General features: G+C 40.3%; 1 protein-coding gene and 1 long non-coding RNA gene across 2 annotated transcripts in view; one reads left to right on the top strand and one right to left on the bottom strand.

The window, feature by feature from the left end:
- Positions 1-15,069: 15,069 nt before the first annotated feature.
- On the bottom strand, positions 15,070-16,092 carry LOC148655059 (uncharacterized). Its single transcript, XR_015941181.1, has 2 exons — positions 15,855-16,092; positions 15,070-15,322 (listed from the first exon to the last, which is right to left on the bottom strand). It is a non-coding gene; the product is annotated as an uncharacterized LOC148655059 (long non-coding RNA).
- The window catches only part of nampt1 (nicotinamide phosphoribosyltransferase 1), a 32,200-nt gene continuing 26,861 nt past the window's right edge, over positions 16,059-21,397 (top strand). Inside the window, exon 1 of the mRNA XM_088645177.1 lies at positions 16,059-16,215. Coding sequence (XP_088501303.1) covers positions 16,162-16,215 — 54 coding nt within the window. The 5' untranslated portion in view covers positions 16,059-16,161. The remainder of the gene's footprint in view (positions 16,216-21,397) is intronic.

Genomic DNA, 21,397 nt, shown 5'->3' with positions numbered 1-21,397 from the left:
CACACAGTTCTAACTGAAAAAAATCACACTATTATTCTTCAAGTTATTTTATAAACGGAACGTGTATATTAGTGATATCTTTTCAGAGTTTATTAGTCATTCACCGTACAGAGAAATATATATATTCCAGTGTAGAATATCAAAAACCAAGTAATGAAACTTAAAGCATGCTTAATCATATCAAGTAAGGTCAATTAATCGAGATTTAAGTAGATTTTGTTGTGAAGATAGTAAAGATTAACATTGGCAGTTGTGTAGTATGAGTGTCAGGAATGTGAAGCATTGGAAAACTAAAATCAGAGTAAGTGAAAATGGGCACAGAGCAGATAAGAAAGAGCATCCAAAGACAAATTTAGGGGGGATTTGTGAAAACCTGAAACCTGTAAATGAAAGAAATTAGTTTGTTATTGAAATAAGAGAGAAATTGTGAGCCAAGTATAAGGATAATCTTGGCTACTGATGTCTTTCTGGTGAGTTCCTTTCTGGAGTTACAAAATGTTTATTATGAAAGATTAATGTTGCCACACGTGTCCCGTTACAAAATGTTTATTTTATGTTTATTAATGTTGCCACACATTTTCAGTTGCAAAATGTTTATTTTATGACTGGATATGTGTGGCAACATTAATCTTTATAGTGTAAACTAGACTTTCAGACCAAATTCATTCATGCTACATCTTTATGAAACATGGGACTTCAAGTTGGCAAAAATAGCTTTTGCTGCAAATCACCTAGTTCCTGCTATTGCAAAATATCACAGCATTATTGTGCTTACCTAAAACTGAAGAGAGGAAAATTCATTCTTTAATACACGAGGATCTCTTCATGGTGCTGTGTTCTCAATAATATATTGAGCCTCAAATTTACAAAGGGATGAAAATCAATATGAGGAAATAATACATTTGAAACACAGTACGCATCCTGAGGAATATCCAGCATATTGGCAGAAAACACAATTAGGGAAAAAAACTGGGGAAAGCATCACATTTCAGGAAAGAGGTTCATGATCAGAACTAGCAAACTGAAAGAATCAGGTTGCCGAAGATGCCTTACTTACACAATTAGAAAACAATCAGAAAAAGAACCACCAGATGAACAAAAATCAAACCTGAAACTAAATGAATGTAACTTTTGTTTCCTGCAGCTACTATCTTTAGGTCTGCTTTGAATCAAGCAGTCCTGTAGTAAATCCCATTGATTGCGCTATCACATTGGAAATTGACAATGGACAGGTTTTCAAAGAATTGAAGTCCTGTTTACAATGCAAGAAGAGATGAATAAAGACTTCACAGCACAGTTTGAAAGAGCAAATAATGCCCATTCATTGGGATATTTTATCTGCAGGACAAAATCTGTGTTACATGGTGTTCAAAAGAAACAAAGTAAATTCTAGACCATGTTAGTTTGTCAATGGTAATGTACAATTAAACAAGTAGCAGCAGTTCCCTTATAACTTTGTGAAATAAATTAGGACACAACCACATCCATAGTAAAATTGAAAGAAAGCTCAGCTCTACTTAACGTCTACTTAGTCTTAGACCAATTTACAAAGGACAGCATAGTAATCTTATCATGCATGCAATGAACGACATTTACAAAAACTGCAGCAGGTAACATCTCTGTGAATAGATGCACGAACACAACTCTTGGAACACCAATTGGGATCCATCAAAAGGAGTCCAAGGAGCCTAATATACAGTAGATCCAGGTTTAATTGGTGCTCATTTTCATGGCGTTAAACAACTTAAATCACTAATCTATATAAGATCAAACCTTCCTTTGCACCAGGAAAAAAATACTCCGGATCTTTTAAAAAAAGACTGGTTTGATCCCATCCTTAGGAAGGACCTAGATTTTGATTGGATGTTGTAAAGAAAAATGTTGCACTTCAATCCAGATGAGACAGTAGTGGGTGATCTGCCTTCTGCTCTGCAATCACACCTACTAGAAAGATCAGTAAATGATTACTGCCTGCCTCACCAACAGAGTACAATACAATGAATAACTTTACGTACAGATGATGGCATACAGTATGAGCAACATACAAGTTCTAGGGTCGTCCATGAAAGTTCCAGGGTAAAAGAGCAAAGTCCTGAAGCCGGGTGAGGTGTTTCACTGCTCAAGAAAAACATGGGACCATTACCGCCTAGTGCCACTCAATTCAGTGGTCATGAAGTGCCTGGAAAGCCTTGTGTTGTCTAATACAAATTGCGCTATCTCAGACTCCCTTGACACACTTCAGTTTGCTTAGTGTTCAAACAGGTCAGCTGATGATGCCATTTCTCTAGCACTACATACTACCCTCGAACATTTAGACAGGTGGGGAACCTAAGTTAGGATACTGTTTATATATTGCAGCTCGGCTATTAACACAGTTGTTCACACCACAATGATCCCATAACTCAGGAATATGAGCTTATGCACCCCTATCTGCAACTGGATAGTGGATTTCCTGACGGGCAGACCTCAGATGATGAAAACTGGCAACAATATCTCCTCCACAGTGATCCTATACGCTGGAGCTCCCCAAGGCTGCAGTCTTAGGATGTATTCCCTTTTCACCAGCAGTAACCATATTATCAAATTCGCTGATGACACCACAGTTATTGAGCTGATCGGTAACAATGATGAGTCAGCTCATAAGAGTGAGGTGGATCATCTTACAAGATGTTGCCCTGATGTTCAGGGTCAAATTGTTGTCAACAAGACAAAAAAACTAAAGAACTCATTGTGGACTTCAGGAGACCCAGGGAGAGTCACACCCCAGTCAGCATTGAGGGCACAACAGTGGAGACTTTCAGCTTGGATTGCAGATCTTGGCCAGCATGGCTTGGTCTCAGAACACAAAGCCCAGCCTGAAAAAGGCACAACAGGTCCTTCAGGTTCTGCGGTGCCTAAAGAATTGCGGTATGGGGAAGCAGCTACTCGTGAACTTTTACCGCAACACCATAGAAAGTGTCTTTACTAGTGGTGTCACTGTATGTTGACTACCTACCTACTATGACTACCATACACGACAAAGCATTGTGGCAACGGCACAGACGATTACAGGATGTGATTTACCATCACTCTGTGAGATTCACATAATCCACTGTCGCGGTAAAGCCCAATTCATTATTCAGGATCTCAACCATCTTGGCCACAAACTGTTCTCCTCCCTGCGCTCTGGCAAGTGTTACCACTTTCTACCATGTATTTAGCATTCTTTTTGAATTTATTGTCTGTACACACTGCCATTTTTTATTATTTACTGTTCGGTAATGTACTGTTCACATTGTATGGTGTTATCTGTTGTACAGTGTTGTCTGCTGTACTGTGCATGTCCTGAGAGAACGTCGTGAGTACGAATCCCATTGTACATATATATATGGCAAATAAACTCCTCTGTTTATTACTATCCATAAATTACGCTTACCCACCAACAGGTAGTAGTGCTTCCATTTATGGGTCAGATATAATAATAATAAATAATAAACTTTATTTTATATAGCACCTTTAAAGGTGGCTTCTCAAAGTGCTTTACAGAATGACAACAACAATAAAAAGAATACACAAGATAAAACACAATTACAATATATAGAGGAGACCGTGGATGGTGGTACTATGAAAAGCAGAGGGGTGATGTCAATCCTTAATATTTAGCTAGATATATTTTTCTAGAATGCCACATGCGAGACATCCCAGGTAGCCTTCAGTCGTTACAGTATAAATCAAACCCAGCAGGGGTCTGGCTCCACTGCTGGATGAATATCCTGCAACAGCTGTCTAAAGCACAGCAACAAATGCCACTCCAGTCGTTAACCTCTACACACGCTGTATCTACAGAGCTGTTGTGAACAAAGAGCAGTCAGGGAGGTGTGAGAAGCAGAGGGTGCGGTTAACAGTCTTCAAACACTTTCCTTTGTTCTACTTCCATCGCAAGTCGAAAGTCTCACTCAAACCATTCAGAACCATTAAAACTCTGGCATATGAAGAAGGCTTAATGGTCAAGCCAAGTTTTTCTCTGTCCTTCTCCGACCTTACTTGTTCATTTGCATCGAAAGCATGCTGACATAGTTTCCCGCTGGAACCCAGTCAAAACCTCTACATATTTCATAAACCAAGTTAGGAAATTGAGTAACCCTGTAAAAATACAGCGCACAGAGACACTATTGTTTCTAAATGTGCTAACAAGAAACAAAACTTAATCTAACTCTAAAACTGTGAAAATAAGTACAGATCAAACTGTGACGTCCAGTGTCCTGTCTATTCTTAAAAAAATAACACCCTACAATAAAGATAATAAAACAAGTTTTATTTTAATTTCAATACACAACAACAATAAATAAGATTAAGATTAAAAGACATTGTTTGGTTCTCAACGCTTCGTGCTGGCTGCCATGTTTTTGGTACCGCAAAGAATTTTTCCAACTGGTAGGATAAGGTAGGACACCTTACATCATGGACAAAGCTTGGATACAGTACTTTAAATTAAATTCCAACAGTTCAAAAAATGGATAGGTGACCCTCAAGAGATTAGCACTTGGAAGAAAGAGGTGTTTTGAATTTTCTTCCATTTAATTGGCGTAATTAAGTCATTATGGTCTGAGTTGGGAAGAAATCCAGAACCAGGACCAAAAGTGTAGCTCAGCTCTGCTTTAAAACAGGAACATCATTTAGAAAAGGGAAGAAATATATTAACTAAAGAATAAATCAGATCAAGAAATATAGTACAGTATATAAGTACATAGTACATAAGGGCTTATTTCAGAAAATGTCAAAAGTTCTAGCTTTTATGAAATTTGATGAAACATTCACCAAATGGCCAAAAAGTGGACCCAAACAGCATTATTTAATCTTACTTCTTCACCAATCCATCACAAACATTGCATGAAAAAAGGAATTTCTTTGGCTGTAATGAGTAAAGATGACCGTCACAGTGCTGACACTTGGCAGCAGAAGAACAGATGTCATTCAGTCACACACAGAAACACACAGATGTCAGATGTCAGATGTCACACACAGAAACTCCACAGAACTGGTATTGGAGTCTGAGATTGAACCTTCTTGATCTAACAGTCCCTGTGATTGGACGTCAACTGGGTCACACAAATGACACCGGCAGTATAATAATAATAATTGCTTACACTTACATAGCGCTTTTCCCCTCTGGATGCGCCAGAACTCTCACCACACATCAGCTATCAGTGGGGAAGAGAGCAGAAGCTCTCGTAATGAAGCCAATTCATAGATGGAGATTCTTAGGAGGCCATGATTGGTAAGGGTTACATATTGTATTAGGAACTTGTCTTTTCACCAGGATTACACCCCTTTTGACAGAGAGTCAGGACCTCAGTTTTACATCTCATCCAAAGGACAGCACCTGCACTAGGGTATTAGGACCCACATGGACCGCAGGGTGAGCACCCCCTGCTGGCCCCACTAACACCTCTTCCAGTTTTTCCCAGGAGGTCTCCCATCCAGTTCCTGACCAGTCTCACACCTGCTTAGCTTCAGTGGGTTGCCAGGTGTGAGTTGCAGAGTGATATGGCTGCTGGCTATATCACTTTCCTCACAACATTGTTGTTGTCTTGTGCTTGTGTGCCTCATTCTAACAACTCAAGTTATTTGATAATGAATCACATCATATCTTGTTTCAAAATACTGTACTTAAAGGAAACTACAGACCAGCTATGTTAATAACCTTAATAAGTGGCTCTGTGGCTAAGGATCTGCACCTGGGGCTGAAGGTTGCTGGTTTGTATCCCACGACCGGCAGAGGAATCCTACCCCGTTGGGCCGCAGAGCACGGCAGTTAACCCCAGCTGCTCCGGGGGCGCCATATAAATGGCTGACCCTGAGCTCTGACCCCAAGCTTCTCTCCCTGTCTGTTTGTCTAATGGAGAGCAAGTTGGGGTATGCAAAAAGACAAGTTCCAAATACAAGAAATTGTATATGACCAACAAAGTGATCTTATTTTAAGTTAAAAAAATGTAATGACTCTAAATGATTTGATACACATGATATCAGAACAAGGCACCTCGCCGTACTGGCATGAATGAGTTACAGGTGCCTGTAGGTACGGGCACTCATCCATAAATGTATGAATGTAGCTTAATTCCGAGCTATAAGTGGAAGTCAGTCAAGAGCACTCACAGCATTAATTAATATCACTAATTGTGATAAATCCAAGGGCTACATTGTAATTTCACTGCCTCAAAGTTAAAAGCAAAATTGATATTTAACCTGTGTTTAAAACGTATCTCATAATAAATGACTTTATCCAAAATCAAAACAAAATAATGATGTTGCACTAATAATTTTTACTTAAGATTTATATGTGAAATTGATAGATTAAATCAGTGGATTTAATTTGAATCCACTAAATCCCACAAATTCAGCTAATGTTTCCCCCAAAAACAAAAACAATAAACATCAAACCAATTACAATTGCAAGACCTCAATTCCTTTCTTAGATTTTCTTTTAAGAATACCTGGTATAAAACAACTGCAAAGTTTGAATAACTGTTATAAGTAAAACTTACTTATTTGAAAAATATTAGCACATGTGACAGTCATGGTTCCGCACAGGGTTGTGCTCTCCACGGCCTGTTTCATCCCACAACACCTGGGGCGTAAATCCAGGTCTCCGGTTTAATGCAACAGGGAATCAGCCGGATGAGCTAAAGGAGACCTCCCTCAGCCAAGGTGGCTAAGGTCCCTGCTACACACAGGGAGGGCGATGACGTCACCGTGTCCGAAGTAAATCCGCTACACATAGTTGGGTCCAATATACAAGATCTATATATCGTGTATATACTGTATATGATTTAATTGTCTAGTTATTTGAAGTCACCAACAAAGGTTACAATTTGAAAGATACATAAATACAATAAATACAATGTGTGTAATAAGCCGGATAATAATAGTACATAATACAATAATGCAGACGATTGACCACATACAAAGAGCAGCAAATAGAATAATAGAATACTGAAGCAATAATACAAATGCAATGCGCAATTTGCCATAAAAACAAACAGCAGCAAGTGCAGATTAGAGAACCTGTATGTGAAATCTAACACGTGTTAGAAGAAATAGTGTAAGGAAAGAGATATTAAGATGTATTTTTATATGTATAAGATAATTTACTGTATATACACAATATATAGATCTTGTATATTGGACACAGCTATGCCAATATTTTTGTCGGCTGGGTAGAAGAATGCTTCTTCGCTTCCTACACTGGGTTCCTCCCTGAATTCTACAGGCGATACATCGATTACTGTGTTGGTGCCACCACATGCTCTAATGACCAACTACAGCATTTCCTGCATCATTTAACCAACTTCTACCCATCTCTTAAGTATACAGTTAACATATCTTCCTCTACTTTTCCATTTCTGGACATAAACCTATCCATTAACCATCCACGACTCTCTACTTCTGTCTATTACAAGCCCACAGATTCACACAGCTATATCCTGTACAGCTCCTTGCACCCCACACATTTTAAAAACTCTCTCCCTTTTTCCTCAGGCTCCGAAGACTTTGCAGTGACAACAAGGACTTCCATAAACAAGCCCTCAAAATGCTGAGGATACCCCATCCACGTTATTGAGAGGGCCCTCTACCGAGCTAAAAATAGCCCTCAGATCATCAACCCAATTAGGAACTCCCAGACTCACAGCCGCTTCCCTAGCACCCTAACACCCTTTCTAATACCCAGGACCATTAATGACAACTTCCTCATCCTCCACAGGTACCTTCTTTTCTGACTGCCCCATCATCTCATATCGCCAACCTTCTAATCTGTGTAACCTTCTTGTTCACAGCTCCCTTGACCGCCCACAGCAACCATCCACACCAGGCACGTTCCCCTGCAACAGAACTTGGTGCATCACCTGTAAATATATATCCAATAAAAAGCAGATTCAAGGCCCCTCTGGTCAATTCTGGATCACTCAGATGATGTCTTGTATGTCTAGAAACCTTATTTACTGCATCTCTTTCAGAAAAATGCCCAGCTATTTACATTGGTGAGACAGGAAGGAGACTGGGAGACTGCTTCAATGAACGTGTCAGAGCTGTGAGGATCAAAGATCTCTCCAAACCCATAGTTTCCCACTTCACCTGTAACACCCATGATCATACTGATCTCTGTCTGAGTCCTCATAAAGGAGTTTCAGAACTCCTATTACAGAAAGAGATCCAAAACCAAAATGATCATGAAACTAAGATCATACCCTCCCCCTTCCTTTAACAACAGACTTGTCTCCTTCTTATACTCTCTGTTCATTTGCAGGTTTTGACTTCACACCTCTCTTCCCATTCTCCCAGAGTGTCGATACTCCTTCCCCCATGCCCCCCGCCTCCTCTCAACTACCCTGTCTTTTGTTCTCCTTTGCTTCATTAACTGCCGGTTTCCCTCTCTCCCTCACACCTCAAGTAGGCCACACAGCCAAAATGTTGTCTCTTTTCTTTTCCTTTCAGCATGGAATAAGCCTTTACCTGTTTCTGTGACCCCTGTGCATGCTGACACAGCTCTTCTATATGCAAGATACATGTACAGTACTGAATATACAGGATATGGGGTGGGGTGTTTGCAACAACAACGGAGAGCATCATATGAATAACAGCTGTGTCACTGGAGGCATCATATTCCCACACAAGAACATACACATGTTCACCTGGAGGTCACCTGATGGTAAGACCATCAACCAGATTGACCACATCCTAATAAACAGCAAATACTGCAGGTGCCAGGATCCTCTCCTCCAGCTCCCTCGCTCCCCACTCGATGTTGTGCCGGATGAGATTGTTCCTCGCGTCCCACAGGCCTTTCTTTGTGAGGGACAGCAGCAGCCACATCAGGAACTGCATCCCCCTGTCCAGTCCGGTAGGTGCCAGCCCCAGCAGAACGTACTGGTAACTGAGCACCGCACCCGTCCCCAGGAGTTGCATGGTGTTGTCCATTCTGCCCCACACCGCCTTGGCGAAGGGGCAGCTCCAGAACACGTGCTCCTGAGTCTCCTCGACGAAACACGTGTCCCGGGGGCAATGCGGATTCCTGGTAAGCGAGTGTCTGTAGAGGACCTCTCTGGTAGCCAGTCTCTTGTGTACGGCCATCCAGTTGAGGTCCTTCAGTTCGTTGTCCAGTTCTTTAGGCTGCGTCCTCTCCCAGACTTGTCTGGGAACTCGCAGCCTTTCGTCGGCGACCAGATGCCCTCTCACCTCTTTGTACAGAGCTCTGTGGTTGGTGCAGAGCTCTGGCTGTCTCGTGGCCTCGTACCTCCTGCTCCACTTGACAGCGTGGGTGTAGAACTTTGGTCGCCTCTCTGCCTTGGGCCCAGTGTTTGACCACTGGACCAAGTGCCTCATCGGGATGGAGGCATATAACCCCCCGTGCTATATAAGCCAGACATTCCTGCCTATCGGGGCTCAGCTTTGGAAAATGGATGCCCGGAAGCCAGCCTACCCCTGAGTCCAGGAGTGTCTCGACGGCATAGGCTTCACAACGGTGTCCTGACCATCTGGGTCCAGGATCAGGGAGCATCTGGTCCTGTTACCCCTTTTTTATTCCCCCTACCCCCCGCCGGATCCCGCTCAAGTTTTTAACTCTGTTTGTCTGTCAGGATGGATTACCCGGTTTTGGACATTTGCTTCATTCATGGATTTGCCTTGGCCACACCTCCCCCGAACACCAGTGCACCATGGACACACCCCCTGCTTTCTTTCCGGCCCCCTTGCATGCCTTTTTCCCCGTGTTTTCTTCACTCCCCCGGATTGTGTTGTCTGCATAGGGTCCTGAAAGAACGCTTCGTGACAACGAGAGTGCATATTCTGAGGATCTGGCAAGCAAAACAGAGCACATATTTCCATGGGAAATATCAACACGATGTATAAGATCACCAAACGTCTCTGTGGTAAGAGTTTTAACCTTACTGTTCCTGTCAAGGACAAAAATGTCAATGCTTTTACCACTGAACTTGAACTTGAACTTTATTTCCATATGTAACTGGTACAGTACATGTACTGGTACAATAGAATTCTTACTTACAGAAAGTCTTTCGATTGTTAAAACAAGTGTAAAAACACAAAGTGCAGACAGTGCATCAAGACAATATACAAACAAACAGTAGACAATGTATATTGTAGACAAGTAAACAAATAAACGGCTTGAATGTAAACAATGACTGCAGATGTGTAATAAATAAGAAATCATAATAAAATAGATGGTGTAGGTGTGGTCCAAGGGGCATGGCCAAATGTGTTTCCCAATCGCACTGCTTGTTTATAGAAGCTATTGAAGAATCTGGTGGTCAGCGTCCGTATGCTCTTGTATCTCTTGCCTGAAGGGAAGTGGGGTGAAGAGCTCATGCCCGAGGTGGTGACTGTCCTCTGTGATGGCCAGAATTCTACCACGGCAGTGGTCCTCATAGAGCATTCACCATTCTCTGCAGTGCCTTTCTTTCTCGAGAAGAGGTGTTGCCATACCACACGGTGATGTTACCTTATTTTGTCACTTTAATTTTGTGATTTTTATCCCCTCCACCGGTGAGCTCATAGAAAAGACATTTCATTACCAGCAATTACTGCTGCACGCTGTATTGTTGTGCATTTGAAATAAACTTTGATTGATTGATTGATTAATTGAGTGAATGAATGAAACAAGATGTCAAGTAAATTCAAGTAAGAAAGATTAGCATCAATGCAAATTCCTAGATATTTAAGTATGATAAAAGAGAAAAGTTAGCCCAAAGCCATTTAACAATCTAGTCTAAAAGACTCACTTGTTGTTATCAGATTTTTTATCAGATCCTGTTAACTTATTATTAACTTATCTTAATTTGGTAGATAACTACCTGTTTTAATGCACAGGAAATGTGGCCTTAAATAAGCAAACACCAAGTGCTGCTTCCTTCATGCATGTCAGTTTATTTTTTACACATTTGGACAGGCAGAGGTGGAGTTAAAATAATATTGAAAGTGTTGGCTTTTATTTTTTAACAGTACAATTTTGAAAAGTGTGTGCAACTTATAAAAGCTTGAAAAGGATACAACTGGAATTAAACAGCACTTTAATTTCCCTCCAAATAACAGTTTATGTAAAACTAACAGAACACTGTAACTGTAACTGTAATGTTTTTCAAATATTTCTTAACTTATTGATAAAAATATAATTGGCCTGATTTGTCAATAATTCCACTGGACTATTTTACATTTACAATTTATAAAGCACATTTTAATAATAATGTTTACCTTCTTTAAGATTGAAATGGAAGTTGTCAGTGGAAATATATGATAACAGATGGATTACATTGAATTAATTTTATTCTCTACTATGTATTCAGATCATCACATGATGAAAAATGATACATATCCACTGCAGCATGGAATGGAATGTCTTGTGTCACAAGAAGGTTTTGCGCAGAAACAAATCAGTTAACCCCTTTTTCACATCTTATACAGTATCTTTCTTCATTACCAAACTGGCTAGATGGGCTGAATGGCTCTTCTCATTTCTAATAATTCTTGTCATCTGAACGGCCCTCTAAATACGAGTTTCATGCTGTAAGCTTTTTTAATAAAAGCACCTGGAACATTTCATAGCAAACTATCAGAAAAGATGCTAACTGTAGAACACATACAATTTCCATGTTCCTAATCGTTTGGATTAATGGAAAAATGCTAGTGGTAGGCATTCAGCCTAACATACATATATGGATTAGGAACTGATTAATAAATAGAAATCAAAGAGTACGAATAAGGGGTGAGTGAGTGCTCAAATTATGGCGAGGGAATTTTTGGAGTAACACAGGAATTTGTATTAGGATCACTGGCCTCCTCAGTATATATTAAAATTCTAGATTCTGGTATACAGAATATGTTGTTAGCAAATTAGACAAGTTTGCAGATGATACCAAAATACAAATTTTGCAAACAGATTAAAACTGTAAAAGTAAGTTTAAAAAATTGATTTAATTGTATTAGGGTGTTATTAGACCATTGACCCATCCATCCAACCTCTTCATTCAACTCAGGATCACGGGGGATCTGAAGCCTACCTCAGCTCAAGGTGGGGTACACCAGTCCATGTCAGGGTTGATGTACAATTTTCAGATTTTGTACAGATTCATCAGGGATGAGGTACAGATTCAGTTTTTATATATTTTTTTACTTATAAAGCATTATTTGCCTTTTTCATGTCCCCACATTGTCTAGAGTTTCTAAATGGCATCTGCACCAATTCTTAAATTTTTCTCATGGGTAAATTCTTGGAGCATATGATTTCCCCACTTAGTATTCAGTTTGTTTTTGTTACCTGTAGATTACATTCTGCGCTTGTCTACTAAAATCACCTGTCAGATTTTCAGACAGTCTGATGAGATATTATGGAAAACAGCCGAGTGTGGATTGGACTGTGTGCACAGATATACTGAGTGTTTAAAGAAACTTCTCACTCTCACAAGTGTATGTGTTTAGAAAGGTAAAGTAAAACTGGGCATATTGATTTCTTTGTGTGTATTTTCTTGATTCTTATCAGGCTTGACATTCAAGAGGCCAAATCACCTCTTCATCTGTGCCCAATCAACACTCTCTCTAATGACAGGCTTAGATCTTATGCAACACTCCAAACCATGAGTATACCACAGTCAGTCAAGGATGATCAATTAATCAAAATGACAGCAAAACATTTAATCAATATTTAAAATCCATATATTTTTCCTTTCTTCCAATACTGGGTCACAGGAAAGCAGAAGCCTATCCTGGCAAGCTATGGGTGCAAGGCAGGGTCTTGGCCAGGATCCAGTCCAGCTCAGACAGACACACACAAACACACACACAGCAGGGTCAATTTCCCAGTACGTATTTGGATTGTGAAAAGAAACTAAAGCACCTGGAGAAAACCCACATGAACAGACAACCACCCGAGCCTGAAACTGAACTCAGCGCAGCGAAGCAGTGATACTAATTATTGTGCCACCATGCTGCCCTCTTGGAGTTTTTAGTTTCCAAAAACGTACATGTTACAAACTTACAGCGATGTTTCTTCTGAAGCCACTGTGCTTTGCAAAAGTATTCAGACCTTTCGGTAGTGTCTGGTGTCCCATTTTGTGAATCATTAAAGGATGTATACACATTTGTTTAACTTTTTGTTTTATTCAAAACATGAATGCTCAAACCGACAACTTCTAAGGGTAAAATAAGTAAATACAGTAAGTTTCAGCACAAAATAAAGATGAAAAAAATGAATATATTGACTGTTTAAGTATTCAGACCAGCTCAATATTTACTGGAAGCACCTCTGTCAGCAATTACAGCCACAAGTATACATGGTATATGGTTTGGAAAAACAGTTATCCATTAACTTCAGTTTTATGTGTCACATTATGACAGTTTACAAATTCAGATCAAAGTAAGGGGATTTCCGTGTTGTTTCTGTAAACTCAACTCACAGAGAGGGCTGTGCTAAATCCTTAATTTACTCCTTAATTAAATCCTTAATTTAGTCACTATTTACAAGAAAGGAATTAGAGACAACAAAAAGCCGGAAATAAAGTGAGTCTGTCATTTGTTAATGTTTTAGTACATGCTTGGTACTAAACAAGACTTGTCCTTTTACTCACCTGGAAAGATACAGTTTTTCACTTGCTGAGGAATACACAGTACTGTATCTCAACTTTTTTTTTCTTCATCCAACACCTGATGGGCTGCTCAAAGCGAAAACGTTTGCTTGAAGTGTGAGGTGAGAACAGCAAGAGGAAAACGCAAAAAATAAATGAAAAAAGCATTTTGAATTTGCTCTTTTTTTAAAGCATTGCTTTTCAACTACAACACATAGCTGGCAAGGAGTATAGGAACCTAAACTTCGTTGGACAGGTGGGAAATGTCTGATTCTTATTTTTACATCAATAGTGTAGGTTAGTGAGGCTAGTTTTGTAAGTAGACTTTTTTTAATATGGAGACAAAATACTGACTCATTTTTTAATTGGAAATGGCTAGTAACAGAAATCAATATTTGATGTTTTCATGATCACCAAGTAACCTATCAATGCGACAGGCAGTTTTTGTTCAGACACCGGTTAAAGGCAGTTGCTATTCATACATTCAGCAGGGGAACAAATAGCACTATCCAGTTTAAACCACTTAACGTTAATTAGCTTTATGATCTTGTGTGCACTGCACTGATGATGCAGGAAACATTTATTTTTAAAATATTACCTCAATATTTGTCTTGAAAATGTATTGAAAATACTGTAATAAGACAAAAAAAATACCAATGCCTTTTAAGTTATAAGAGCACACTAAAGCTTGAAATGTTTACCAAACTGTTGGACTATAGGAGTCTTGTTAACTTGAGCAGGTAAAAAAAAATGCACACTCATCTTGTGCAAGCTGTCCACCAGCATCAGATCAAATTAGAAACTAGGATTCCTCTCTGCACCTGTGAACATGTTTTACTACGTGTTGCATTAGAGCATGAATATCCTACTGGAACTCATCATTTCTCAGAGTGCAGAAGTTAGAAAACTCAGTAATATGAATGGCACAAGGCTTTGACTTTGATTGTGCCAGTATTAAAAAAACAAGAATATCACGTTTAGAGTAAAGTATCAGGAGTATAATTATTAATTATTAGAGTGACCCGGCCAGCATGACAAAGCTAAATGGTAACAGTGAGAAATTCTTACAGAGGCAACTGGTAAGCCATTGCTGACTTAAAATCACACATTAAGATGTATTGGAATTACATATTTCAATGAGAATCACGCATTGAGATTTATTACTATTCCATATTTTTACATAGTAAAGTGTTGAATACGGGAGAGGAGAGAACCTGCTGCTTTCATAAGAAAGATGGTGATAAAGTGTTTTTAAATGGGTAGGACAAGATCCATGAGCGCATATGAAATCAATCCTTTTGTAAAAGGCTGTTTTACCAGCTTATACTGACTTGTTACTTCAAATGCTAAATTTGACTATGCAAGGATTTGATCATTTTGTATTATTAATAATACTACTATTATGAATATAATCACACTGATATCAATTCACATTAAATCAGATGGATGAAGAAAACAGGGATTATGCTCATTTTTTTATTTTTCACCAAATGCCAGGCAACAACTTTTAGGGCTCCTCCTAATGCTGGTTCTGCCCAGAACAACAACAGCACCCTGAACTCAAAAGCAGTGTTTCCGGTCCCTTTCCACTCCATGGGAACCCAAACGAAGGACAAGTTGCAGTCTCCATCTCCTAGTCATGTAGATGAAGTGTATTCGTGCATGTCTTGCAGGCAGCAATCAAATCACATGCAGGCTGTCATGGAGAGGCAGCACTAAGAGAGAGAGAAAAATAATTTGAATACTGTGATCCCATCACATTTTAGCTAAAATAATGTCGCTTATTTCCACTTGTGTCATTCTGGATTATGGTGTCTTGTCTGTGGAGTTCACGTGTGCTCCAGTTTCCTCCCGCTTTTCAAAGACGTGGGTTAACTGAAGTCTCGAAACTGTTCCTGCGTGCGTCAGCTGTTCTTTGCGACGGGCTGACATGCTGTCCAGGGTGTAGACCTGCCTTTCCACCCCTTGCCTGTTAGGTTAGACTCTAGCTCGTATCGACACTCGAGGGTGAGGCGGGTGTGGACAAGAGGAGGATAATATATATTATATTGACTACAGGCACCGTTTAGCAAGGCATCCCTGTAACTACCTCAACCTCAGACGACTCCCTGTTTCAAGGCGTGTGGTTGTTCCACTAACATCGCCACCTTCGGGGACCCCTGACAACCGTATTTTAAACTTTTCCAGTGGGGCTTTGCCATTTGCTGAGAACCCCGCCCATCCATCTGAGCCCGACGGCCAGCCTACCTTCGCTCGCCGGGACGGTGCCCGTCTCCTGTTCCTGCTTCTCCACGCTCAGCCCCGCACGCACACATTGTAGCACCTGACGATGACATCAGAACCGCCGGCCGCAATCGCGCATTTCGCCAGACCACCGGCTGCCAATGACGCGCCTCTCCCCGCCCCCCCGCCTGCCTCTGACGGGAGGACTGCATTAGACACGCCTCCATTAATTTGTTCATCATTTCTTCCCCAGCAGCGGTGCTTGGTTGAGTTCCCGGTACGGAGCGCAGCAACGACAATTCAGGGGGCTGCGGCGCAAGTCAAGGGGAAGATGGAGCACACGGGCACGGACTTCAATATATTGCTCGCCACCGATTCATATAAGGTGAGGGCAGGCTGCGGTTTGGATCTTGCATTTCCCCAGACAGTGCATTGAAAGGGGAGTGGGGAGAATGCAAGGTGGTGTGTGTTCCCAAGGCCATCACGCATGTCTTGGCTGCTCTGTGTGCCAGTTTTGGTAGGCCAAGTGCTGGTTAGGACAGCAGGTATCGGGCACCCCTTTAAGGGGGTGTAGCGGCTGAGGTATTTGGTCATCGGGTGGCAGGATGAAGAGATTTCTCGGTGCTCAGCGATCACCAAGATCTTGTGTGCCTGACACGTTTTTTATTGCTCTCGCAAATCGGGGGGGTCGTAGGCTTATTATAATAATAATCGGAAAGGGGGTGGGGGAATGTTAGAATGTGGCAGGTCAATGGAGTGACCCCGTACAAAGAGACGATGGCGAAGTGTTATCTCTGCGATTTCTCATGGGCTGTTGAATCGCTGCGGCGCTGGTTGTGCCTTCTTTTCAGGAGAAACAAAACTGAAAGTAAAGTACGCTTGACGAACCGAGGTCTGTTTTAAGATTGCTGTCTCAATGAGGTTAAACAATTCCAAGACGAATTAGTGGAGAAAAAGCAAATATATTATGGTGGATGCTGCACATTGGTGGTGGTGGAGGGGAGACCCCATTACCTGTAAAGCGCTTTGAGTGGAGTGTCCAAAAAAGCGCTATATAAGTGTAAGCAATTATTATTATTATTATTATTATTATTATTATCATTTCCAAGCGACAGCTCCGACGAATACTGTACTAATCTGTAGTATTACTTTTTTTTTCCATTTACACCTTGTTCTTCTATTTCATTACTAAGAGATAAAGGTCCCGTGTCATTTCGTAGCAAGTTTATAGTATACGTACCATGGATTTAAAAAAAACACGTTATGTGTATGCATGATTAGTCCTGAATTAACTGTCAAGTGGAAAAGTCAGATTATTGTTTAAGAAACAACAGATCAAATTGTGTTCCTGTAGAATTATGCATTTGATAGCGCTCATACAGTAACTCAAAATATTTTTTAATGTTGGAGGTTCAGTATGTGGTTTATCAAAATACGTAATTTGTAACGTGCCTGTAATTAACACTGTGGTCCATTGTTTTTACTTGTGTAGTATCCGTTACATACAGTATTTTGTTCTTTTCATGTCAGACTAAGGATCAACTACGTACAATATGTCATTAAGGAACTGCAGGTTTTTACAATGTTACTGAATTACACACGGGCAGTTGTGTGGCATCCTTAGCAGTGCTCTATACAGCAAATACTAGAAATTACCTAATAAGACTTGTAGCTGGTGGATCAACCGGGGCTTGTTTTGGTGCATCTCAATTTTTGTTTTAGTTTGCTGCCTGTAAAGGATGTTTGTCTCCCTGAAGCACAGTGAGTCGATGCTGCAGTTGATTTGAGGGAAAAAAGGGTAAAATTAAGTGTTGGGTGAAGTGAGAAAAAGCAACCCAATTAGCAAGACAAAATAACCTAACTCCATGAAATATGCAGAAGTCACACAGTAATTTTGCATTACAGACACCTGGGGCACTTTAGTCTGTGACGATGCATATTGCTAAAACTGTCTAGGGTAAGAAACAAATTCAGAACACCGATTTAATGCATTTTATTAAAGCACAGCAGTTTAAATATTTCCAAACGCCTTGCCTCTTGCGCAGCTGAGTTTGTCACACCCCCAGCATGCAGAAGAACAGCTCCCAGTTGTCGCTTCCGTGCCAGAGAATACTTTTTCTTTTAAGATACATTACATTATGAATGCCGATAAACTGATCTAAAGGTTTTTCAGTTCACTGTTCTTTTTTTTTGTGGTGTCGCATAATTTATATTCCAGTAGAAGATAAAACAGTAACATAAATGATTCATCCCAAAACAACTTCAGCCTTAGTTCAGGTTTATTACCTTCTGCTTTCCTCGGTTGCTATGTCTTAACATTCTTTTTTGTGACTGTGCTGTCTTGACTTTAATTCATTTTGTTTCATATTGTGGGAGGCATGGTGGCGCAGGGGTTAGTGTTGCTGCCCTACAGCGCTGGGGCCCTGGGTTCAGTTCTGGACCTAGGGTGTGGTCTGTGCAGAGTTTATAAGTCCACCTTGTGTTCAGGTGGGTTTCCTTTGGGGGTTCTGGTTTCCTCCCATTTTCCAAAAACATACTGAGGGGGAAATAGGCCCTGGTGTGCATGTGTAGGTTTTTGTGTTCACGTCTGTCTACCCTGCAACGGACTGGCTTCCCATCCAGGGTGTATCCTGCCTTGTGCCTGTTGCTTGCCGAGATAGGCTTAGACTCCTCTGCCACTCAGAACGGGAGAAAGCGGTTAGAAAATGGATGGATGTTTCATGTTGTGCAAGATCCAATTTCCTTTTTTTGAACAGTTGATAGAACGTGACTGATGAGCTGTTAGCTTTTTCTCTTGAAACCACAAAGAAAACTTACCCACACAAGGGGAAAGATGGAACTACACCCTGGACAGGATACCAGTCAAACTTACCTCGCAGTGCACACACATACTCAAACGTTGATTGGTGCTGGTGTCTTGAAGTTGTCCCTGTGTGTGTGTGTGTGTGCCTGCACTCCAAGCTTAGCTTAGGTTGACTTACATCTCTATATTGAACCTAATGTCCTGATCTATGGGAGGCCGGAGGAAAACGGAGTGCCTTTTCTGCATGGTTTCAGTGTCTGTCAGTCTTTTCTGAAAATGAATCCTGAACTTAAATGAGATGGGGGATTTTTTTTTTCAGTGCACACAGCACTGAGAGACATCTGTAATAAATTGTAATTGAGTGTAAATGAATTCCTTATACAGTCAGTATGGAAGCACCTTCTTCTTCCTAAGCTGATAAACTGTTTCTGGAAACTTCATTCTGATTTCATTCTGGTGGTGCTATGATTGTTAGAGATGAGCGAGTCAGTGCTGGCCCAGGCCTTGACCTTCTCTCCACTGTGTTTCACGATGATGAGGTGGTGTTCTTTGAAGCATCTGCGGTTCGTTTCTTTTGCCACACTTTAGCCTTGGCTGCTTGCTTCAAAATGCCCGTGACTGCTTTGTACTACTCAGCAGATTCTGAAGCATGGTGAAGGCATTGTTGTGGGCCTGGGCACGGCCATTGAAGATGAGTCTTGCTCAACAATGGCTTTTTTTTTTCTTCAGGCAAATTTGTGTGGGGACCGAAATGTTGTATGAACAGCGAGTAACTCCTGTTTCAGATATCGAGCTTCGCCTATCTTTCAGGGCCACTATTGGCTTCAGAGTGGCATCCCACTGCTGGCAGCCAGTAGTTTGATTACCCTGCTGTATTAAAGACTGTGTGGAAGGGTGGCCTGATGTAGGTAGTGTCTGGGTTCTATGATGCTCCTTTCTGCGTATTAATGATCATGAATTGATGATTAATTCTTTGTCTCTCACTACTTCATCCCTGACGTGTTTTGAAAGCGCCTTGGTCTTCATGATTGATTCGTTGTATCATTATGTGAATTGTAGCTTGACATTTCACTACCGAATGAAACCTAAAGGGGAAAATGCATCGACTCTGAGGTCATGTTAAAACCACTTTAATTACACACAGATGGAGACTGTTACGCTAATTGTGTGCCCACTCAAACCATTCTTTTTCACCATAACTGATTTATTCTCTGTATAGGAAAACATCAGGCACTATTTTACCTTGAATCCCAGTACATATCTTTTAGGCTTAACCATGCTTTTTTGTTTACTGTGGTGTAATGTGAGCAGTTGTCTATCAAAGGTTTTCACTGTTGTAGTAAACTGAGCGGCTTGCAAGGCAACTTTCAAACTGTAGTGCTTTAGTTTTTCTAGCGGCAGCTTACCACAACAATGTTTAAATTATTCAACACACGAAGGCTCCACAGCCGAAACGTTGTTTCTTTTTTTCCTGTTTTCAGCATGAAATAAACCTTTACCAGTTGATATATAATACTATGAATTTAGTTTTCACAATTGGGCTGACATGGTGGTGCAGTGCTTAGCATTGCTGCCTCACACACAGGGCTGGAGCCCTGGGTTTCATTCCTGCAGTGCTATCTGTGTGGAGTTTGGATAAAGTGGTTACAAAATCTATGGATGGATAATGTTAATAACTAGTGTTTTCTATTGCTTTATTTGTTCTTTTAGCTCTTGATATTTTTCACCCCAAGGTGAGGAGTAAGACCCTTTAAAATTTCTTTACCTTGTCTAATAGAGCTTAGCTTGGTTTTGCTTAGGTTGTTGTCTTAAAAGGGTTAGAGAATTTGCCATCTGATGTCTTCATGGAATAAAAGTCTTTGAATTCAGTAGAGTGTTTAATATTGGAAACCAGTTCTATTTCGATACCACTTCCAGAAATTCCAGTCCAAAATAATTTTTCAGTACTTCACAGTGTGTAGTTTAACTTAGGCTGGGCAGAAAGACGTCAGAAAGCTATGAGCCAATGAAACAACTTACATTTCTATTACTCATATGGTGTAGAAATTGTATTAATGCATTTTACATGCTTGCAGTTGTGTTAAGAAGAAATCAAATAGTGGTTTCTGATTTTTCTCATTCTAAATAAATAAAAACACGAATACATTAAAAGTATTCATGTTTCTTAAAGTTTCATCTCATAGTAATAGAAGGTAGATGTAGAAGAGGATAAAACAGCATTTCGTTCAGTCATGAGTGTGGTGAGTATCTTGGTGTTAAGAAGTCAGGGACTTTTCAACCAGTAGTTGAACTACTGTAAAAAAACACGGTTATCATTTCAAGAACTGTTTTGTGAAGTGATGCTAATGTTGTTGTTGGATACAATGGGTGGGTTCACTCTATTATTCTTAAAAAAACTGCTACATTTTAAAAAGCTTAGTGAAGGAGAAAATTACATTTCCAACCCCTCAACAAAAAACCTAATCTTTTTCTGTTTTCCTGTTCAACCCTAATCCCAGGCATTTGCTATCCTCGTGGGGCAGACTAGGACTTTGTTACAGAATACTTTTGTTTGTGTTTGACAACATACCGGCAGTAGTCATGTAATACGTTACTGGCCATACAAGTCAGACTACCCACAAGATGCCCACTGTATTTCTTTGGAAAGATTTTGGAAAGGCCATGCAATGATTTACTCCCTAAACTGTCACTATGGATATTTGAATTAGAGTATTGTGGTTTGTCTCAAAACCTTTTCACCTAGTGCGTAGGATGTATTTTTTAC

Source organism: Lepisosteus platostomus, chromosome 9, assembly GCF_059453375.1.
Source record: "Lepisosteus platostomus isolate fLepPlt1 chromosome 9, fLepPlt1.hap1, whole genome shotgun sequence".
Classification (NCBI taxonomy): Eukaryota; Metazoa; Chordata; class Actinopteri; order Semionotiformes; family Lepisosteidae; genus Lepisosteus; species Lepisosteus platostomus.
This window is presented reverse-complemented; position numbering and strand designations above follow the sequence as displayed.